Source organism: Syngnathus scovelli, unplaced genomic scaffold (assembly GCF_024217435.2).
Source record: "Syngnathus scovelli strain Florida unplaced genomic scaffold, RoL_Ssco_1.2 HiC_scaffold_30, whole genome shotgun sequence".
Lineage (NCBI taxonomy): Eukaryota > Metazoa > Chordata > Actinopteri > Syngnathiformes > Syngnathidae > Syngnathus > Syngnathus scovelli.
Genome location: NW_026061392.1, coordinates 428,726 through 451,609, shown reverse-complemented (window position 1 = coordinate 451,609; position 22,884 = coordinate 428,726). Strand labels below are relative to the sequence as shown.

The 22,884-nt window shown below is 47.9% G+C and overlaps 1 protein-coding gene and 1 pseudogene across 3 annotated transcripts; one reads left to right on the top strand and one right to left on the bottom strand.

The window, feature by feature from the left end:
• Positions 1-7,659: 7,659 nt before the first annotated feature.
• On the top strand, positions 7,660-16,708 carry LOC125966007 (janus kinase and microtubule-interacting protein 3-like; annotated as a pseudogene).
• An 828-nt stretch (positions 16,709-17,536) lies between these two features.
• LOC125966019 (janus kinase and microtubule-interacting protein 3-like) lies at positions 17,537-19,392 on the bottom strand. 3 transcript variants are annotated; one of them, XM_068649798.1, is made up of 8 exons: positions 19,328-19,392; positions 18,951-19,241; positions 18,816-18,869; positions 18,630-18,695; positions 18,510-18,578; positions 18,355-18,432; positions 18,065-18,298; positions 17,537-17,985 (listed from the first exon to the last, which is right to left on the bottom strand). In XM_068649798.1, the coding sequence occupies exons 2-8, from the start codon at positions 19,068-19,070 to the stop codon at positions 17,869-17,871; spliced, it is 738 nt and encodes a 245-aa protein (XP_068505899.1). In that variant the 5' UTR covers positions 19,071-19,241; positions 19,328-19,392; the 3' UTR covers positions 17,537-17,868. The 3 variants fall into 3 exon arrangements, with proteins under 3 accessions (XP_068505899.1, XP_068505900.1, XP_068505901.1); XM_068649799.1 differs by having other exon boundaries at positions 18,355-18,414; XM_068649800.1 differs by lacking the exon at positions 19,328-19,392 and having other exon boundaries at positions 18,947-19,046.
• Positions 19,393-22,884: the final 3,492 nt, after the last annotated feature.

Here is a 22,884-nt window from a genome sequence, read left to right as displayed (position 1 = left end):
GGAATTGCATCACATCCAATTTTGCCTGGGAACAAACAGATTACATAAATCTTAGTTTTGAATAAACCACTCCTTCTCAAACAAGTAAACTCTGCCCATTTTGCGCAGTAGATGTTCTGTTAATATCTAGTATTTATACAAAGTCATAATTTAAATTGCTTTCAACCTTCATTCATCGGTTCAACCAACATTACTCGCTCTTATTACCAACTTGTATTGATTTAACTAAGCGTTTAATACTTCCTATCAGGTCTCAAATCGAGATTTGGCAAAATACAATTTCAGCAAATCCAATTTTGCCAGGGAACAAAAATAGATTAAATAAACTAAATAAGTCCTCTTCCCATTAAATAAATCAGAAAAGTCTGTCTTGTAACCAGTCCTCTTCAAACAAGTAAAGTCTGCCCATTTTGTGCCGTAGATTTTGTGTCTATGCCTAGTATTTAAACAAAATCATAATTTAAACGACTTCTTTCCTTCATTCACTTTGGAAATTTGGAATTGCAGCAAATCGAATTTTGCCAGGGAACAAAAATAGATCAATTAAACTAAATAAGTCTTCTTCCCATTAAATAAATTAAAAAAGTCTGTCTTGTAACCAGTCCTTTTCAAACAAGTAAAGTCTGCCCATTTTGTGCCGTCGATTTTGTGTTTATGCCTAGTATTTATACAAAATCATAATTTAAAGGACTTCATTCCTTCATTCACTTTGGAAATTTGGAATTGCAGCACATCAAATTTTGCCTGGGAAGAAAAGTAGATTAAATAAATTTAATAAGTCTTACTACTTCCCATTAAATAAATTAAATACGTCTTACTTGTTTCCACTCCTTTTCAAAACAGTAGTTTAAAACGAGGGCCCTTCACTCAATCTTTAACCTCAACCCCGCACGTTGTGTTGTATCTGTGAATGTTGGTTGTGGCCAAATGATAGTTTTCTTTCATTCGTTTAGGTTCCAAGAAAACTTGATGTAACTCTACTTTTAACTGCCGTTTCAGATAAGCGGGTATTACGTCGCAGTCATGTGCCGCGGATATGACGTAATTGCCGGAACCTCCGCCAAAATTCAAATCTGTTGGCGCGATGGCCGTGAGCCACTGAGCAGCGACGATTATCAACAGAAATATCTTTATTTTCTGCTTGCAACTGGACCGTCTAGAGCGTACACGGTAAGTAACACTCATTGTGTTTAAGGAGATTTACGTTTGTAATAGCAGAAGTGTAGCCGCGTTGCGTTGTACGTGTGAAAATTGGTCGAGGCGAAATGTTAATGTTTAATTTCATTCCTTTAGGTTCCACGGTGTTTGTTGGCTGCAAGTTTTCCACTGCAAGAAGAGGCTCGTATCATTGACCAGCAGCGAGCTACAATGGTGAGTAGCCATAACATTTATGTTAAACACTTCCTATTTCATGTCTAACAGTACTTGATTTAACAAATAACCATAAATAAATACAGTGTGGGCACTGAAGTTAACATATGTGATTATACTGCCTAATCTGTCACCGAGTAGATTGTTGCAAAGTAATATAAGATCCAAAGTTGTAATTCAGAATAGTTTTCAAAAGAAGGCCATTAGAATTATATACAAGTCTGATTACCCTGAACATAACAACAAGCTATTAATTAAATCACAAATTCTTCAATTCAAAGATTTGGTAGATTATCAGACAAATAATGTCTAACAGTAATTGATTTAACACATCACAATAAGTAGATTGAGTGTGGGCACTCTCAAGTTAACATATATGATTATACTGCCTAATCTGTTACAGAGTATGTTGTTGCCAAGTAATGTAGAATAGATCCAAAGTAGTAATCCAGAATAGTTTTGAAGAGGCCATTAGAATAATAAACAAATCTGATTACCTTGAACATAATAACAAGCTAAGTGTTTAATATGTCCTATGAAGTCGAAATTGGGCACCGTCATGTGGTGAAATTTGGAATTGCATCACATCCAATTTTGCCTGGGAACAAACAGATTAAATAAATCTTAGTTTTGAATAAGCCACTCCTTCTCAAACAAGTAAACTCTGCCCATTTCGCGCAGTAGATGTTCTGTTAATATCTAGTATTTATACAAAGTCATAATTTAAATTGCTTTCAACCTTCATTCATCGGTTCAACCAACATTACTCGCTCTTACTACCAACTTGTATTGATTTAACTAAGCGTTTAATACTTCCTATCAGGTCTCAAGGCAAGATTTGGCAAAATACAGTTTCAGCAAATCCAATTTTGCCAGGGAACAAAAATAGATTAAATAAACTAAATAAGTCTTCTTCCCAATAAATAAATCAGAAAAGTCTGTCTTGTAACCAGTCCTCTTCAAACAAGTAAAGTCTGCCCATTTTGTGCCGTAGATTTTGTGTCCATGCCTAGTATTTAAACAAAATCATAATTTAAACGACTTCTTGCCTTCATTCACTTTGGAAATTTGGAATTGCAGCAAATCGAATTTTGCCAGGGAACAAAAATAGATCAATTAAACTAAGTCTTCTTCCCATTAAATAAATTAAAAAAGTCTGTCTTGTAACCAGTCCTTTTCAAACAAGTAAAGTCTGCCCATTTTGTGCCGTTGATTTTGTGTTAATGCCTAGTATTTATACAAAATCATAATTTAAAGGACTTCATTCCTTCATTCACTTTGGAAATTTGGAATTGCAGCACATCAAATTTTGCCTGGGAAGAAAAGTAGATTAAATAAATTTAATAAGTCTTACTACTTCCCATTAAATAAATTAAATACGTCTTGTTCCCACTCCTTTTCAAAACAGTAGTTTAAAACGAGGGCCCTTCACTCAACCTTTAACCCTATTTATTCACCTTCTAGGCTAAGTGTTAAAGGCTAAGTGTTAAAGGCTAAGTGTTAAAGGCTAAGTGTTAAAGGCTAAGTGTTAAAGGCTAAGTGTTAAAGGCTAAGTGTTAGAGGCTAAGTGCCAGAGGCTAGGCGCCAGAGGCGAGTTTTTGTGGGCTGAAGTTTTAGTGGGGTTAGTGTGAATACAATCCAAAAGAATACAACAGAATACAATACAATAGAATATAATACATAGATTAAATTCAATAGCTCTTACTACTTCCCATTAAATAAATTAAATACGTCTTACTTGTTCCCAATCCTTTTCAAAAAAGTAGTTTAAAACGAGGGCCCTTCACTCAACCTTTAACCTCAACCCCGCACGTCACATTGTGTTGTATCTGTGAATGTTGGTTGTGGCCAAATGATAGTTTTCTTTCATTCGTTTAGGTTCCACGGTGTTTGTTGGCTATGTTTTCCACTGTCAGAAGGATGAAAATACAAAGTACAACGCTTGGACGTGGGCGAAGACGTCACCGGTGAGTCCTTCCTTCCTATTTATTTACCTTCTAGATGCTAGAGGCTAAGTGTTAGAGGCTAAGTGTTAGAGGCTAAGTGTTAAAGGCAACACAATACGAACAACACAACACAATACGAACAACTCAACACAATATGAACAACACAATATGAACAACACAACACAATACGAACAACACAACACAATACGAACAACACAACACAATACGAACAACACAACACATTACGAACAACACAACACAATACGAACAACACAACGATACTGCACTGAACAACACGATACCGCACTGAGAAACACGATACCGCACTGAACAACACGATACCGCACTGAACAACACCATGCCGCACTGAACACCATGCCACACTGAACAACACCATCCCGCACTGAACAACACCATGCCGCACTAAACAACACCATGCCGCACTGAACAAGACCATGCCTCACTGAACGACACCATGCCGCACTGAAAGACACCATGCCGCACTGAACGACACCATGCCGCACTGAAAGACACCATGCCGCACTGAACAACACCATCCTGCACTGAACAACACCATCCCGCACTGAACAACACCATGCCGCACTGAACAACATTATGCCGCACTGAACAACATTATGCCGCACTGAACATTATGCCGCACTGAACAACACCATGCCGCACTGAACAACACCATGCCGCACTGAACAACACCATGCCGCACTGAACAACACCATGCCGCACTGAACAACACCATGCCGCACTGAACAACACCATGCCGCACTGAACAACACCATGCCGCACTGAACAACATTATGCCGCACTGAACAACACCATGCCGCACTGAACAACACCATCCTGCACTGAACAACACCATTCCGCATTGAACACCATGCCGCACTGAACAACACCATCCCGCACTGAACAACACCATCCCGCACTGAACAACATTATGCCGCACTGAACAACATTATGCCGCACTGAACAACACCATGCCGCACTGAACAACACCATGCCGCACTGAACAACACCATGCCGCACTGAACAACATTATAACGCACTGAACAACACCATCCCGCACTGAACAACACCATGCCGCACTAAACAACATTATGCCGCACTGAACAACATTATGCCGAAATGAACAACACCATGCCGCACTAAACAACACCATGCCGCACTGAACAACACCATGCCGCACTGAACAACACCATGCCGCACTGAACAACACGATCCCGCATTGAACACCATCCCGCACTGAACAACACCATGCCGCACTGAACAACACCATGCCGCACTGAACAACACCATGCCGCACTGAACAACACCATGCCGCACTGAACAACACCATTCCGCACTGAACAACACCATGCCGCACTGAACAACATTATGCTGCACTGAACAACACCATGCCGCACTGAACAACAACATGCCGCACTGAAAAACATTATGCCGCACTGAACAACACCATGCCGCACTGAACAACACCATCCCGAACTGAACAACACCATGACGCATTGAACAACACCATGCCGCACTGAACAACACCATCCTGCACTGAACAACACCATCCCGCACTGAACAACACCATGCCGCACTGAACAACACCATGCCGCACTGAACAACACCATGCCGCAATGAACAACACCATCCCGCACTGAACAACATTATGCCGCACTGAACAACATTATGCCGCACTGAACAACATTATGCCGCACTGAACAACATTATGCCGCACTGAACAACATTATGCCGCACTGAACAACACCATGCCGCACTGAACAACACCATGCCGCACTGAACAACACCATGCCGCACTGAACAACACGATCCCGCATTGAACAACACCATGCCGCACTGAACAACACCATCCTGCACTGAACAACACCATCCCGCACTGAACAACACCATGCCGCACTGAACAACATTATGGCGCACTGAACAACATTATGCCGCACTGAACAACACCATGCCGCACTGAACAACACCATGCCGCACTGAACAACACCATGCCGCACTGAACAACACCATCCCGCACTGAACAACACCATGCCGCACTGAGCAACACCATGCCGCACTGAACAACACCATCCCGCACTGAACAACACCATGCCGCACTGAACAACACCATGCCGCACTGAACAACACCATTCCGCACTGAACAACACCATGCCGCACTGAACAACATTACGCTGCACTGAACAACACCATGCCGCACTGAACAACACCATGCCGCACTGAACAACACCATGCCGCATTGAACAACACCATGCCGCATTGAACAACACCATGCCGCACTGAACAACACCATCCTGCACTGAACAACACCATGCCGCATTGAACAACACCATGCCGCACTGAACAACACCATCCTGCACTGAACAACACCATCCCGCACTGAACAACACCATCCCGCATTGAACAACACCATCCTGCACTGAACAACACCATGCCGCACTGAACAACACCATGCCGCACTGAACAACACCATGCCGCACTGAACAACACCATTCCGCACTGAACAACACCATGCCGCACTGAACAACACCATCCTGCACTGAACAACACCATCCCGCACTGAACAACACCATGCCGCATTGAACAACACCATCCTGCACTGAACAACACCATCCTGCACTGAACAACACCATGCCGCACTGAACAACACCATGCCGCACTGAACAACACCATGCCGCACTGAACAACACCATGCCGCACTGAACAACATTATGCCGCACTGAACAACATTATGTCGCACTGAACAACACCATGCCGCACTGAACAACACCATGCTGCACTGAACAACATTATGCCGCACTGAAAAACACCATGCCGCACTGAACAACACCATCCCGCACTGAACAACACCATGCCGCATTGAACAACACCATGCCGCACTGAACAACACCATGCTGCACTGAACAACACCATGCTGCACTGAACAACACGATCCTGCATTGAACAACACCATGCCGCACTGAACAACACCATCCTGCACTGAACAACACCATCCTGCACTGAACAACACCACCCCGTACTGAACAACACGATCCCGCATTGAACAACACCATCCCACACTGAACAACACCATGCCGCACTGAACAACACCATTCCGCACTGAACAACACCATGCCGCACTGAACAACACCATGCCGCACTGAACAACACCATGCCGCACTGAACAACACCATGCCGCATTGAACAACACCATGCCGCACTGAACAACACCATCCTGCACTGAACAACACCATCCCGCACTGAACAACACCATGCCGCATTGAACAACACCATGCCGCACTGAACAACACCATCCTGCACTGAACAACACCATCCCGCACTGAACAACACCATGCCGCACTGAACAACATTATTACCTACTGAACAACATTATGCCGCACTGAACAACACCATGCCGCACTGAACAACACCATGCCGCACTGAACAACACCATGCCGCACTGAACAACATTATGCCGCACTGAACAACATTATGCCGCACTGAACAACACCATGCCGCACTGAACAACACAATGCCGCACTGAACAACACCATGCCGCACTGAACAACACGACGTCGCACTGAACAACACGACGCCGCACAGAACAACACGACGCCGCACAGAATAACACAATACCGCACAGAACAACACAATACCGCACAAACAGTTTTAGATAATATTACGTCGCAGTCATGTGACGCGGACATGACGTCAATAGGCGGAACTCACGGCAAAATTATAATCCGTGGGCGTGGCTTGCAACAGGAAGTAGGAAAGCGGCAATTCTGGCAAACAAGACACAGCGGTTAGTAACACGATGACTTACAAGGCAAATATTTTTGTTTTCAGCTTGCAACTTGACCGTCTAGAGCGTACAAGGTAATTACAACTGTTTTTTTTTAGCCCTGAAAAGCAAGGGAGTGTGGCGTTTGGGAGGAATGTCGAACTCGGCGTCTGCTTCCAGCCACAGACGCCAAATTTCGACGATTATTTCGACTGGTCAACGGTTGTAAATTATTGCGTTGACTAAAAACTTTATTTAACTCTACTCTTAACTTTGCCGTTTCAGATATGCGGGTATTACACCGCGGAAATGACGTCAATAGGCTGAACTCTCGCCAAAATTCAAATCTGTGGGCGCAATGGCCTTGAGCGAGACACCGGATACAAACACGACGATTATCAACAGAAATATCTTTATTTTCTGCTTGCAAGTGGACCGTCTAGAGCGTACACGGTAAGTACAACTCATTGTGTTTAAAAAGATTTACGTTTGTGTAGTTTGCGTTGCGTTGTATCTGTGAATGTTGGTTTAGGCTAAATGTTAATGTTTAATTTCATTCCTTTAGGTTCCACGGTGTTTGTTGGCTGTATGTTTTCCACTGCAAGAAGAGGCTCGTATCATTGACCAGCAGGAGCTACAATGGTGAGTACCCCTTTCGTCTTCCATTTATGTTAAACACTTCCTATTTCATGTCTAACAGTACTCGATTTAACAAATAACCATAAATAAATACAGTGTGGGCAGTCACGTTAACATATGTGATTATCCTGCCTAATATGTTTATCACAAATATGTCACTAATCACTAATATGTTTATTTGTTTATCACAACACCTTTGGACCTTCAGCAATCGATTATTTCCCTTCATCTACATAGAGACAGAACGATGGTGTCTTAAACATCTCATTCATTTCACCAAATAACTTCACGCAGGTGGATAACGGCCGTCTCGGTCACGCTATGTTGCGTGATGCAGTTTTGAAGAACCAAATGCATTTATTCAATGAATAAGTCAAGCTAGTTCTATGTTTATGATGTTGTAAGTTACGGTACCGATTGAAGTTGAGTTCGAAGCCAGTGGAAAACAGCGCTGCGTTTGTGCTCTCCAGGTACAAATGTTGTGATCTCTGACTGACGACCGGGCGAGACTCGAGTAAGAGATGTCCAAACGAGCTCCGGCAGGGCGGGCCAAGGCGGAGCGAACGGACGCCCTTCAGGCCGCCAATGACGAGCTGAGAACCAAACTGATGGACGTCCAGTTAGAACTTCAGCAGGAGAAGAACAAGGTGAAAACCTCAACAGACAGACACTGCCTGCCTCCCTGCCTGCCTCCCTGCCTGCCTCCCTCCCTCCCAGTTTTCCCGATGTAGATTAGACATGCGTGTGCCATGACTGTGTCAGCCTACATCAACAAATGCACCGAGGACGTCAGCACCACTAAGAATATCATCACCCGGGGCAACCAACGACCCTGGATGACTGAGGAGGTACGTCAAACGCTACGAGCGCGGAACTCTGCCTTCAAGTCTGGCGACAAGGAGACACTGAGGACAGCGAGAGCCAACTTGAACCGTGCCATCAGGATAGCGAAGCGAGACCGCAGTCGAAAATTTCAGGATCGTTTCCACGACGTCAAAAACATCAGGAGTATGTGGCAAGGCATACGGGCGATTACAGACGACAACTCACCCTCCCCCCCCCGGTGGGTGTAGTTGATGCTGACTTTCTAAATGGTCTAAATAACTTCTTTGGGAGGTTCGAGGCACTAAACGGCACTCCAGCAGTTAAAACTGTCCCCCATCAGGAAGAGGAGGTACTCTGCCTTGACTCCGCCGATGTGTCGAAGACCCTGAGGAGAGTCAACCCCTGTAAGGCCCCTGGCCCGGACAACATTCCTGGGCGTGTGTTCAGGGAATGTGCAAGTCATCTGGCTGGGGTCATCACAGACATTTTTAACACCTCGCTGGGCCAAGCCACAGTGCCGGCGTGCTTTAAGACTGCCTCCATCATTCCGGTGCCGAAGAAACCTCAAATCACCTCATTTAATGATTACCGGCCTGTTGCACTGACTCCGGTTATGATGAAGTGCTTCGAAAGGCTGCTTAAAGGTCACATCGTTTCCAGACTCCCCCTATTATTTGACCCGTTCCAGTTTGCCGACCGGCAAAACCGCTCCACTCAGGAAGCCATCTCCTCCGTTCTTCACCTGAGCCTGGCTCACCTGGAGGAGAAGAACACCCATGTGCGGAGGCTGTTCCTGGACTTCAGCTCAGCGTTTAACACCATCATCCCACAGCATCTGGTAGGAAAATTGGAACACCTGGGCTTCAACACCCCCCTTCGCAACTGGCTGCTAGACTTCCTCACCAACAGACCTCAGTCAGTCCGGGTCGGACAGAACACCTCTGATGTCATCACCCTCAGCACAGGCTCCCTTCAGGGCTGCGTCCTGAGCCCCCTGCTGTGCACCCTGATGACACACGACTGCGTCCTCAGGTTCACCACCAATCACATCGTGAAGTCAGCAGACGACACAACGGTGGTGGGGCTCATCAGAGACAACAACGACCTGGACTACAGAGAGGAGGTGGAGCAGCTGGTGGGCTGGTGCAGAGAAAACAGCCTGATCCTGAATGAGGAGAAGATGAAGGAGATCATCGTCGACTTCAGGAAAAAACAGCCTCACCACGCTCCACTGATCATCAACAGCTCAGCTGTGGAGGTGGTCAGCAGCACCAAATTCCTGGGGGTCCACATCACAGAAGACCTCACCTGGACTATGAACACTACGGCACTGGTCAAGAGGGCACAGAAGCGCTTGTACTTCCTGCGGAGGATGAGGAGAGCCCACCTGCCCCCACCCATCATGAGGACGTTCTACAGGAGCACCATAGAGAGCATTCTGACAAGCTGTCTCTCTGTGTGGTGTGGAGGCTGCACCGCCTCCGATTGGAAGAACGTGAGGAGAGTGGTGAGGACAGCAGAGAGGATCATAGGGGCTCCTCTTCCCTCCATTCAGGACATTTCACCTCAGCGCTGCATGTCCCGTGCCCGTAACATCATCAATGACCCATCACACCCCCACCATGGACTGTTCTCCCTGCTGCCCTCTGGGAAGAGGTTTGCAGCATCCGCTGCAGGTCCACCAGGTTCTGCAACAGCTTTTTCCCTGCTGTCATCAGACTGTTGAACACTAGAACTGTTGAGCTCTAAACTGAACTCTGCATCACACATTCACAGAACTGTACTTTATGACACTACGGACCTCTATCTTGCACTATCTCGCACTACCAACTTTACTGAACTTGTATAAACCCTTTAAATAGAAGTTTAATACATGGTTTAGCATTCCTCTGCACACTCTTGAATACTGTTTTGCCTACTTGCACTATTGCATAATTATCACTGCTGCACTTTATACTTATTTTTAATATATATATATATATATATATATATATATATATATATAGTATATGTATATATATATATATATTTTCATAGGATATGTTACTTCTATTCAACTGCAATATCACTACTTTGTTGTAAGACGTATGCAACGGAATTTCGTTTTGTATGCACCATGTGCAGACAAGATGACAATAAAGTTTGTCTAAGTCTAAGTCTAAGTCATGTCAGGTCAGCTGTCTGGAGAGAGAGAGAAGTCAGGACCTGCGGGCGGAGCACCACCGTGCCACCGCCGCCATGACGGAACTCAAAAGCAAACTCCATGAGGAGAAGCAGAAAGAGTTAGCCATTACCAGGGAGACATTACTGCGGCAGCATGAAATGGAGCTGATGAGAGTGATCAAAATCAAAGATGGAGAGATCCAGCGACTGAATGCCTTGGTCCTCAGCCTGAGGGACGGCTCCATGGACAAGGTGATCCGCTCTATCCGTGTCTGACTATCCGCACGCCACGTCGGGCTTCGATGCGGCCGCTACCGTATTGTGTAGCTTGTCCCCAGTAAGCGTCGCGGCGCTCCGTTGCGGTCTCAACGGCCCGGTGTGGCGCAATGTCTGCTCAGGTGAGGAGGGGGGGCGCTTTGCTGGCGGAGGTGGAGGAGACGCGGCGGTGTCGGGAGACGCGGCGGTGTCGGGAGACCGAGCGGTGTCGCCTCCACCAGGAGCGCGGAAGAAGCCCTGGCAGCGGCCCAGCAGGCCTGGCAGTCCCGAGCGGCCGAGCTCCGATCGGCTCATCACCAGCATCGGGAGGAGCTGAGCCGAACCAAGAGAGACTGCGAGAGGGAGATCCGCCGACTGGTAGGACTGATCAGATGCGCGGTGCGTGGCTATGTTCCCAATTTCGTTGTATACCTGCAGTGCAATGACACCTAAGGCATTCTATTCTATTCTATTTCACAAGAAGAAAATGTCCGGTTGCTCGCTTCACTTTTGTCACAGCAAAGGTGTTCTAGTCGATTCAAGAAAAAAATTGGCCGGTTGCTCTCTTTGTTTTTGTCACAATTCTGGCAAATGAGTTTGCCCGCCTGCCTGAGCGCTCCCCGTTTGTACATCCAGACGGATGAGATCAAGCTGAAAGACAGAGCGGTTAGTGTTTTGGATGAAGCCCTGGGGCCGGCCACGTCCACCGCCTTCAGCTGCAGACTCAGGCTGCCGAGCAGCAGATCGCTGCCCTGAGGGATTCCCAAAGGGCGGGCCTAAACTACCCTGGAAGTGGGGTCAACGCCGCTACTAGCAATCCTCTTCATTGCGTAAGCCACCTCATCACACACTTGCAGTACGCATGACTTAGTTCGTTGCTGGAGGAAGGTAGCACAAAAACAGTTTTGAACTTTGAACGAGTGCTTGTGTGTGTGTGTTGCGGGGCGTTTTCAGTCTCAGGAGGATCGGGACACGCGACGGTTTCATCTGAAAATCGCTGAGCTCAGCGCAGTCATCAGGAAACTGGAGGATCGAAACGCCCTGCTTTCTGAAGAGCGCAATGAACTGGTAATTTATTGACGGCACGCTTGAAGGTTTGCGCTACGTTTGATGCGCGCCATCCAGCGAGGCACCCATTGCGCTTGCTTATTAGTTGAGCGGCGCGGCGAGTCGGTTGCCTGGTAGATGTCTTTTATTGGGAGCCAAAGCCACGATTCCGTTCAAACCGATGCAAAAGGAATGGATACGTTCTGGCCCGCGTGTTGTGCGTCTTTCACATCCCGCACTTCATGCTTGCAGCTAAAGCGACTGAGAGAAACAGAAAGCCAGTTTCTGCCACTCCTGTACAAAAACAAACGCCTGAGCAGGAAGAATGAAGAACTCTCGCTGGTGCTGTGTCGCCTTGAAAACAAAGTGCGCTTTGTCACCCAGGAGAACGAGGAGATGGCAAGCTTGGTAAGTCGACGCGGACAACGGCGGCGTGCCAACAGAGTCCACTGCATTTGTGTTCCACAGAGAAGGCCTAGTTCGCTCAATGACCTGGACCGCGGTTGCGGCCAGCAGGACGGTGAAATGGAGTTCCTTCAAGTTGTGGAGCAGCGGCACATCATCGACGACTTGTCCAAGGTCTTCAGGCAGGCGACTCGGTGCACGTACGGCAGCGCCGCGCTCGCTCGCTGTCGCCAGGAAACCTTTTCCGTCCAAAGCTTGGCCGGCGGCCGCCATCCAAAAAATTGGCCCCTTAAATTCCGACCTTTCAAGCAGGAGCATTGTGCGCACGCGTTTGAACACGCTTTAGACTTGTTTTGCCGTTTTCAGCAGCTCAAAGCTCCCGTTTTGTCAGCGCCTTTGCCACTCGCTGTGCGCTGAAAACGACGGACTTGCCCGGCTGCTCAGCCCGTCAACCATGAGCCGCGAGCGCGACGTCATTGTCCGTAGGCAGCTAGTGGCAAAATGCACCCTGTTAGAGTTGCGCTCGCTCCAACTTATTTTGCAAGAACCACACGGGAGACAAGTAAGTTCTTTTGGACACCTGCAGGTGGAGAGTCCATTCGTTGTACGAATGAAGTCTGACTCTCGGCTCCTGCACGAGCATTTTAATTAAGAGAAACAGGGTGGGTGTAAGAGTGGATTGAATAGAGGAAGCCCTTGACCTCTAGTCAAAACATAGCAAGGGGTGTTTTACGACTTTGTGTAGGAAGGGATAAGCGATAGGGATAAATAAGGGATAAATAATATTATTTATTACAGGTCGCAGTCAAAGTCAAAGCAACACAATGATACGATAAAGATAATCTGGAAAACCCTGACACACCCTGTAGTTGTCACTTTTGGAAAAGACGAGCGTCCCTCCAATCATCGCCGGTGACGTGTTTTTCAGGCTCTGGAGACAGGAGCTCATGTCAGAAATGTCATTGTGAGTCGCGTTTGTTTCTGCGCCGGAGCCGTTCGTTCCCTTTGCATCCAAAGAATCTCAAAGGCGGATTATTTGTGTCGACAGGAGAGAGATTTGCTGCTACGATACCGACGTCGAGAATCTCTGAGGAGGAACAAAGCGTGAGGTCCTGCAAGGTGAGTCTGTTTGTTTGCGGCTGCTTGGTGTTGCGCAAGATGAAATGGCCTTTTTCTCGCTATCGTTCCTCTCGTCGATTCATCGTGAGGTGTCGCTTCAGTTTGTTCAGAGAGATGTTTGCTTCCGCGCCCGCAGGTCATCGAAACATTTTACGGCTACGACGAAGACGTGTTGGTGGACCCGGACGGATCGTCCTTGTCTTTTCACACCGACAGAACCCCCGACACGGAACCCGAAGAGGTAGCCCGCCATTTCTGCCAGCGTATTGGCACCAAACATTCCTCTTCAGCCTGGAATCGGACTCGTCTTTGCGTCGCGGGTGCTTTGTCGCCGGTCTGACTGATTCTGGTACTAGTGCTGTGTTGCATTGGTGTGTGCATGAAGAGGCGGAGCTTCGCTACCGCCAGCTGACGCAAGAATATCAAGCGCTGCAACGAGCCTACGCTCTGCTAGCCCAGACCAGCGAAGGGGACTACGACGCCGAGAAGGAGATCAAGGTGGCGCCCCTTCCCGCAACCCCCGGCCGGGTCGCAGCCTCCCCGTTCTCACCCAGCCTCGGGTGTTCTCTGGTCTGAAAGGAGGAGGAGGAGCCTCCCTCCTCCTCCTTTCAGACCAGAGAAAAGCTGATGGTAGAAATGGGTCACTATCAAAGCAGAGTAGCAGATCTGGAGTCAGCGCTGAAGCAACAAGGACAGGTAAGCTCATCAATGAGCACACCTTTTTCTCAGACAAAATAGCTACATTCTTCAGTCACTCATCCGTCTGGCATTACTGGACCAACCCCCCCCCCCCCCCCCCCCCCGAACGTGGCTGGGAAAATGCGGAGAAAAGCAAATGTCATTTTCCAGTCAACCAAAGAATTTGTGGATGAAAATGACACAACATTCCAAAGCTGTCCACGCGTTTGTCTCTTCTAGAATGTCAAGTGGGTGGAGGAGAAGCAGCTGCTGCGTCAGAGCAATCAGCAGTTGGCCGAAAAGGTGACGGAAAGAAAGGCGCTGGGCGGAGTCGCTTGGCGTCACACCTGTCGGGAAGCCCCGCAGATGAGGTCTGACTGTCTTTTCAGGTCAGGCGGATGGAGGCGGAAGAAGCGCGTCTGAAAGAGCACATCCAGGATATCCGAGACCAAAACGAACTGCTTGAGTTCCGCATCCTGGAGCTGGAGGTGGGAAGACTCGCACAAGCGTGTTGAGGCCAGAGATGTGACGGACGGACGGACGGACGGACGGACGGATGCATGCCTCTGCCTTTCAGGAGAGGGAGTGGCGCTCCCCCTTCTTGAAGTTTCTGCAAGTCCGTTTCCCAGACGGCCTCAGCCCTTTGCAGATCTACTGCGAGGCCGAGGGCGTGAGTGTACGTAAGGCGTCCCTTGCAACCCTAACCTTAACCCGAGGTCCCAGAACACCTTACATTGCTCCTTGCGCCTTTCCCCCGGACATCGTCATCAGTGATCTGATGAAGAAGCTGGACATCCTGGGCTATAACGCCGTAAGTGTATGTCGAACTCCTTATGTTCGCACTCCACGAGACTCGGCGGCTCAAATGTGACTTTTGGAAGGCTTTGCGCTGAAAGAAGCTTGTTGACGCTGTGCATTTGGGCTCTTGCAGAATCTCACCAACGAGGAGCAGGTGGTCGTGATTCACGCCAGGACCCTTCTCACCCTAGCCGAGAAGGTAACGCGCACGTCCACGCACGCTCTCGCATTCTGCTTATGTGACAGCAGCCTTTCCTCAGTGGTTAGAATACATCAAAGTGACCAAGTCAGCACTTCAACAGAAGATGTTGGACATTGAAAGTGAGAAGGTAGACAGACACGCGACATCAGCCAAGGGGAACTCCGGCAATGTGCCCCAACAATTCTGACCTTGAGCTGTGCTAGGATATGTTCTGCAAGCAGAAGGGCTACCTGGATGAAGAGTTGGACTTCAGGAAGTGTTCCATGGACCAGGCTCATAAGGTAAGCCGCCCTCAAATCTCCCGCCGGACCACTGATGGACGAGGATTGCGGCCCAGAGGATCCTGGAGCTGGAGGCCATGTTGTACGAGGCGCTACCGCAGCGGGACTGCCCCGCCACGGACGGCGAAAAAGCCAGCCACGCTGGCGTGAATGACGTGCTGACGGCGGATCAGAGAGAAGAGCTTAGGAGCGCCGTGGACCAATGGAAGCGAGCCCTGATGTGCGAGTTGAGGGAGCGCGACGCTTGCATCCTCCAAGAGAGAATGGATCTGCTGCACAGCGCGCAACAGGTAAGGGCCCAAAGCCAGCCCGGCACTTACTTGCACGCTTACTGGCTTTTGAATGCCACTTTCCATTTGTCCGTCCTAGAGGAACAAAGAGCTGAAAGAATTCATCGAAGCTCAGAAGAGACAAATCAAACAATTGGAGGAGAAGTTTCTGTTTCTCTTTCTATTCTTCTCCTTGGCCTTCATTCTGTGGCCCTAACACCAGCTGGTGAGTGAGCTCCAGCGGCACCGCACTCGACACCTCCGATACACTGCCAGCCGGTCTCAGACGTTGGCAGACGCTCCGATGCCAACGTATACCCCCCGCCACGGTGACAGAGGCACCGCGTCACACCGGCGCTCATCCAATCAGAAGGCAGGAAAAGCAAATTCACATGCAGGGCACTTTTGAACCAGAAGAGAGCGCCACAAAAAACGGTTGTTGCCCCAAACGCGCACTAAAAAGGGTCAGAATAACAAGAGTCCCACTGGCCAGCCGGGGCCACCCGTCCAGCTGTTTCTTCAGGGGGGAAAAAAATTGGAGTCACCGGTGAGTACATTTTGCATTTAGCTCTGCTTTTCTGCTTCTGTCTTCAAGTGTGTGGCATCCTGCGATCAAAGATTCAGCCAACCCCAAAGCGGTTGACCTCAACGTCCCACCACCATGCCTACCAGAGCAGGTGACGTGATGCTTTGGACATCCTTCCGTCTCAGATGCCCAAAAGTACTCTTTGCCACATCTGCGGCAATACGGTGTCTTTTCAAAGGTGCAAATAAATCCAGCGTGGGCGGAACACGCACGTCTTCGGTTTTTCCCGCTTTGTTTGTGTGACAGCTGTTGTGAAAATTTTATACAAATAAAGTTGTATAGTACAGGTTTGGCCAAGCCGCAACTCCCGAACCGCATGCGGCTCTTTTATGTTCATATCAACATTTGTGTGTGTGTGGGGGGGGGGGGGTTGTGCGTGTTGGCTTCACTTGAGTTCAATTTGGTATTTTGGTCAAAAGCGCATGTGGTGAAATTCCACAAAGTAGGATGGGCAAACACATTTCTTTAAACTATGAGTGTCAATTGGGCTCTCGAAATGGCAGGGAAAAGATGCACAGCAAAACGAAAATACGTAGATGAACACAGGACGTTTTAATCAGAGTGGGAAAGTTTCTATTTTTTGTTGAACGTGATGGCAAACCATTCTGCCTGATATGTCAGACCTCAGCGCATTTCAAAGATTCAAATCTTCAGCGCCATGCACTTCAGCTCACTCCATGCTAACATTGATCAGGCGTCGAACCCGCAACATCATGCTTAAGAGGTGGCCATGCTAACCAGTGCGCCATTATGTCAACGCATAATAACTGTAAGTCTACTGATCAAAACAGCGGTTACTATATGACGTCGCTACGTCGTGGTCACGTGACGCAGACAAGACGTCAATGGACGTGGGCAGAGTTAACTTGTTTAAAAGGGAGTGGGCAGAAGAAATATTTAATTTATTTAAATCTATTTTGAGTGCACACCATTATGCCAATGCATAACAACTGTAAATCTACTAAACAAAACAGCGGTTGCCGCAGATGTGGCAAAGAGTACTTTTGGGCATCTGAGACGGAAGGATGTCCAAAGCATCACGTCACCTGCTCTGGTAGGAATGGTGGCGGGACGTTGAGGTCAACCGCTTTGGGGTTGGCTGAATCTTTGGTCGCAGGATGCCACACACTTGAAGACAGAAGCAGAAAAGCAGAGCTAAATGCAAAATGTACTCACCGGTGACTCCAATTTTTTCCCCCCCTGAAGAAATGGATGGACGGGTGGCCCCGGCTGGCCGGTGGGACTCTTGTCATTCTGACCCTTTTTAGTGCGCGTTTGGGGCAACAACCGTTTTTTGTGGCGCTCTCTTCTGGTTCAAGAGTGCCCTGCATGTGAATTTGCCTTTCCTGCCTTCTGATTGGATGAGCGCCGGTGTGACGCGGTGCCTCTGTCACCGTGGCGGGGGGTATACGTCGGCATCGGAGCGTCTGCCAACGTCTGAGACCGGCTGGCAGTGTATTGGAGGTGTCGAGTGCGGTGCCGCTGGAGCTCACTCACCAGCTGGTGTTAGGGCCACAGAATGAAGGCCAAGGAGAAGACTAGAAAGAGAAACAGAAACTTCTCCTCCAATTGTTTGATTTGTCTCTTCTGAGCTTCGATGAATTCTTTCAGCTCTTTGTTCCTCTAGGACGGACAAATGGAAAGTAGCCTTCAAAAGCCAGTAAGCGTGCAAGTACGTGCCGGGCTGGCTTTGGGCCCTTACCTGTTGCGCGCTGTGCAGCAGATCCATTCTCTCTTGGAGGATGCAAGCGTCGCGCTCCCTCAACTCCCACATCAGGGCTCGCTTCCATTGGTCCACGGCGCTCCTAAGCTCTTGTCTCTGATCCGCCGTCAGCACGTCATTCACGCCAGCGTGGCTGGCTTTTTCGCCGTCCGTGGCGGGGCAGTCCCGCTGCGGTAGCGCCTCGTACAACATGGCCTCCAGCTCCATGATCCTCTGGGCCGCAATCCTCGTCCATCAGTGGTCCGGCGGGAGATTTGAGGGCGGCTTACCTTATGAGCCTGGTCCATGGAACGCTTCCTGAAGTCCAACTCTTCATCCAGGTAGCCCTTCTGGTTGCAGAACATATCCTAGCACAGCTCAAGGTCAGAATTGTTGGGGCACATTGCCCCGAGTTCCCCTTGGCTGATGTCGCGTGTCTGTCTACCTTCTCACTTTCAATGTCCAACATCTTCTGTTGAAGTGCTGACTTGGTCACTTTGATGTATTCTAACCACTGAGGAAAGGCTGCTGTCACATAAGCAGAATGCGAGAGCGTGCGCGTTACCTTCTCGGCTAGGGTGGGAAGGGTCCTGGCGTGAATCACGACCACCTGCTCCTCGTTGGTGAGATTCTGCAAGAGCCCAAAGGCACAGCGTCAACAAGCTTCTTTCAGCGCAAAGCCTTCCAAAAGTCACATTTGAGCCGCCGAGTCTCGTGGAGTGCGAACATAAGGAGTTCGACATACACTTACGGCGTTATCGCCCAGGATGTCCAGCTTCTTCATCAGATCACTGATGACGATGTCCTGGGGAAAGGCGCAAGGAGCAATGTAAGGTGTTCTGGGACCTCAGGTTAAGGTTAGGGTTGCGAGGGACGCCTTACGTACGCTCACGCCGTCGGCCTCGCAGTAGATCTGCAAAGGGCTGAGGCCGTATGGGAAACGGACTTGCAGAAACTTCAAGACGGGGGAGCGCCACTCCCTCTCCTGAAAGGCAGAGGCATGCATCCGTCCGTCCGTCCGTCCGTCCGTCCGTCCGTCACATCTCTGGCCTCAACACGCTTGTGCGAGTCTTCCCACCTCCAGCTCCAGGATGCGGAACTCAAGCAGTTCGTTTTGGTCTCGGATATCCTGGATGTGCTCTTTCAGACGCGCTTCTTCCGCCTCCATCCGCCTGACCTAAAAAGACAGTCAGACCTCATCTGCGGGGCTTCCGGACGGGTGTGACGCCAAGCGACTCCGCCCAGCGCCTTTCTTTCCGTCACCTTTTCGGCCAACTGCTGATTGCTCTGACGCAGCAGCTGCTTCTCCTCCACCCACTTGACATTCTAGAAGAGACAAACGCGTGGACAGCTTTGGAATGTTGTGTCATTTTCATCCACAAATTCTTTGGTTGACTGGAAAATGACATTTGCTTTTCTCCGCATTTTCCCAGCCACGTTCGGGGGGGGGGGGGGGGGTTGGTCCAGTAATGCCAGACGAATGAGTGACTGAAGAATGTAGCTATTTTGTCTGAGAAAAAGGTGTGCTCATTGATAAGCTTACCTGTCCTTGTTGCTTCAGCGCTGACTCCAGATCTGCTACTCTGCTTTGATAGTGACCCATTTCTACTGTCATGTAACATGGGGGGAAGAGATGGTGCAAATGGTAAAATATGGATTGTTCACAGGAATAAATTGGCAGAGCTGAAATTCCAAATTTGTCCAAAAGATGGCGCCAGACCAAAACATGAGACCAAAAAAGGGGCCAAAATAAGCTAAGCAAGTTAAAATAGAAATAAAACAGGAACACGGTGTCGGATTGTGAGTCACGCATGGACGCACAAATGTGATTTTTACTTTTTGATTTCTTTGCTTGGCTAAAAATGTATTCTGTAACAGCTTAAAGCAGTATTGTTAGTCAATTCGATCAAGGGACCCGTCACTATGAGAATAGTGGCGTGACATAAATTGTTTGGAGAAGCACAAATGTGATTTTTACTTCTTGATTTCTTTGCTTGGCTAAAAATTGATTCCCTCTTTCATGAACTGTGTTTTGCAATCGAATTGTTCTGGGATTGAATGATTTTATTAACACGGGTATCAGTGGGTGAAATTGTTCGGTTTCTGGAGTGATTAAGATTTGTAATTCTATTTCATGTTTCTTCAATAAATGTGTTGTGTATATTCATCTACTTTGTTGTGCGCTGATTTGTACTGAATGTACAATCGATGGTTCGGGGTTGATTTGACAATTTGATTAATGTGCGGGGGGTTATTATGGTATAACATAGGACCGTAATAAATAAAAGTAACATCAGACAATTTTAGAGAATTGAATAACTTTCGTAGTTATTTGAGACACGAGTGAATTTCAATCCGTTTGAAAGTTTGCTTCGTCTGAATAAATTAACGGAAGTGTTTGAATCGGATTATTGGTTTGGTGTAGAACTGAAAGTAATTTAATTATTTGAAGGGCGCAGGCCCGTTTCCCCTTTTGACGGGCCGCGTAAAAAGTAACTCCGAACATGTTAGAGAATTAAATAACTTTCGTAGATATTTAAGGGAAGAGTGAATTTCGTCAAAAGTGAATTCGTTTGAAAATTTACTTCCTCTAAATAAAATAACGACGATGGTTAAAATAGATCATTTGAGTTGGTGAAGGATAAAAGTATTTCGATTGTCCGTCGGGCGCGGCCCAGTTCTTAATTTTGTCGGGCCGCGTCAAAAGTTAAACAGGACACGATCGAAAAATAGACTTGCCTTCCAAATTAATTACTGGGCAAATCTAAATAGAGTAAGACATTTTTATTCGTTTTAAGAAAGTTGTTATTCTTTTTAAAGCAATCAAGTGGGGTGAAGCACTCCGACAGTTAAGTGCTAGATCTACATATAAGAAGTTAGAATTAATAACGTAAAGTGCATTAATTTTCTCCTTAAATGCTATTATTGTCACACTTTTATTAATTCGATTCTCTTTCGAATAAACAAGTTGGTCGGCTCGCTGCTTGAGCGACCAAGTAGAACGGACCCATATCAACATTTACTTCGGCAAAACTAGTGCTAGGGTGCGCTATACAAACGAATCCCTGAGGTCTTAACAAAGACATCTAAAAATATCCGTAACATAATAAGAACTTCAAACATTAGCGGGGAGCCATCAATACGATGCGGTCACTTCGAAGTCTTGCCTCGAATTGAGTTACTCGGCTCGAGCTTAGGGTGACTTGAGAGGGATTGGCGTCGTACAGAAATTAGATTGATTCCGGTGGAGTTAATTTAACTCGGGTGGTTAGATTACGGACGAATCTCCGAACCCGGCTAAGACAAACCCGTTACCGGGAAGCCGGGGGCACCTTATTGAAAGAGGTGCGTTTGACACTACCATCAGCTTTTCTCTGGTCTGAAAGGAGGAGGAGGGAGGCTCCTCCTCCTCCTTTCAGACCAGAGAACACCCGAGGCTGGGTGAGAACGGGGAGGCTGCGACCCGGCCGGGGGTTGCGGGAAGGGGCGCCACCTTGATCTCCTTCTCGGCGTCGTAGTCCCCTCCGCTGGTCTGGGCTAGCAGAGCGTAGGCTCGTTGCAGCGCTTGATATTCTTGCGTCAGCTGGCGGTAGCGAAGCTCCGCCTCCTCATGCACACACCAATGCAACACAGCACTAGTACCAGAATCAGTCAGACCGGCGACAAAGCACCCGCGACGCAAAGACGAGTCCGATTCCAGGCTGAAGAGGAATGTTTGGCGCCGATACGCTGGCAGAAATGGCGGGCTACCTCTTCGGGTTCCGTGTCGGGGGTTCTGTCGGTGTGAAAAGACAAGGACGATCCGTCCGAGTCCACCAACACGTCTTCGTCGTAGCCGTAAAATGTTTCGATGACCTGCGGGCGCGGAAGCAAACATCTCTCTGAACAAACTGAAGCGACACCTCACGATGAATCGACGAGAGGAACGATAGCGAGAAAAAGGCCATTTCATCTTGCGCAACACCAAGCAGCCGCAAACAAACAGACTCACCTTGCAGGACCTCACGCTTTGTTCCTCCTCAGAGATTCTCGACGTCGGTATCGTAGCAGCAAATCTCTCTCCTGTCGACACAAATAATCCGCCTTTGAGATTCTTTGGATGCAAAGGGAACGAACGGCTCCGGCGCAGAAACAAACGCGACTCACGATGACATTTCTGACATGAGGTCCTGTCTCCAGAGCCTGAAAAACCCGTCACCGGCGATGATTGGAGGGACGCTCGTCTTTTCCAAAAGTGACAACTACAGGGTGTGTCAGGGTTTTCCAGATTATCTTTATCGTATGATTATGTTGCTTTGACTTTGACTGCAACCTGTAATAAATAATATTTTTTATCCCTTATTTATCCCTATCGCTTATCCCTTCCTACACAAAGTCGTAAAACATCCCTTGCTATGTTTTGACTAGAGGTCAAGGGCTTTCTCTATTCAATCCACTCTTACACCCACCCTGTTTCTCTTAATAAAAATGCTCGTGCCGGAGCCGAGAGTCAGACTCGACAACCAAACACTGAGGAAGGAAACACGAACTGAAACGGAAGGGATAACAAAATAAAACAGGAAGTAAAGTTACGACACCGACGAGACAGAAAACCGGAAAAATAAACGCGACCGCATGACAACCACTACACCATGGAAACTACACTACATGTATAGCCTTTTGAAGAGCTTGGCAAAATTTCAACAAAAGTGCGAATGGTTTTCACCCAGTCTCAAATCAGGTACCCTTTAGCGAAACTACCGTAATTTCCGGTGTATAAGCTGCGACTTTTTTCCAAAATGTTGAACCCTGCGGCTTATAGTCAGGTGCGGCCTATATAA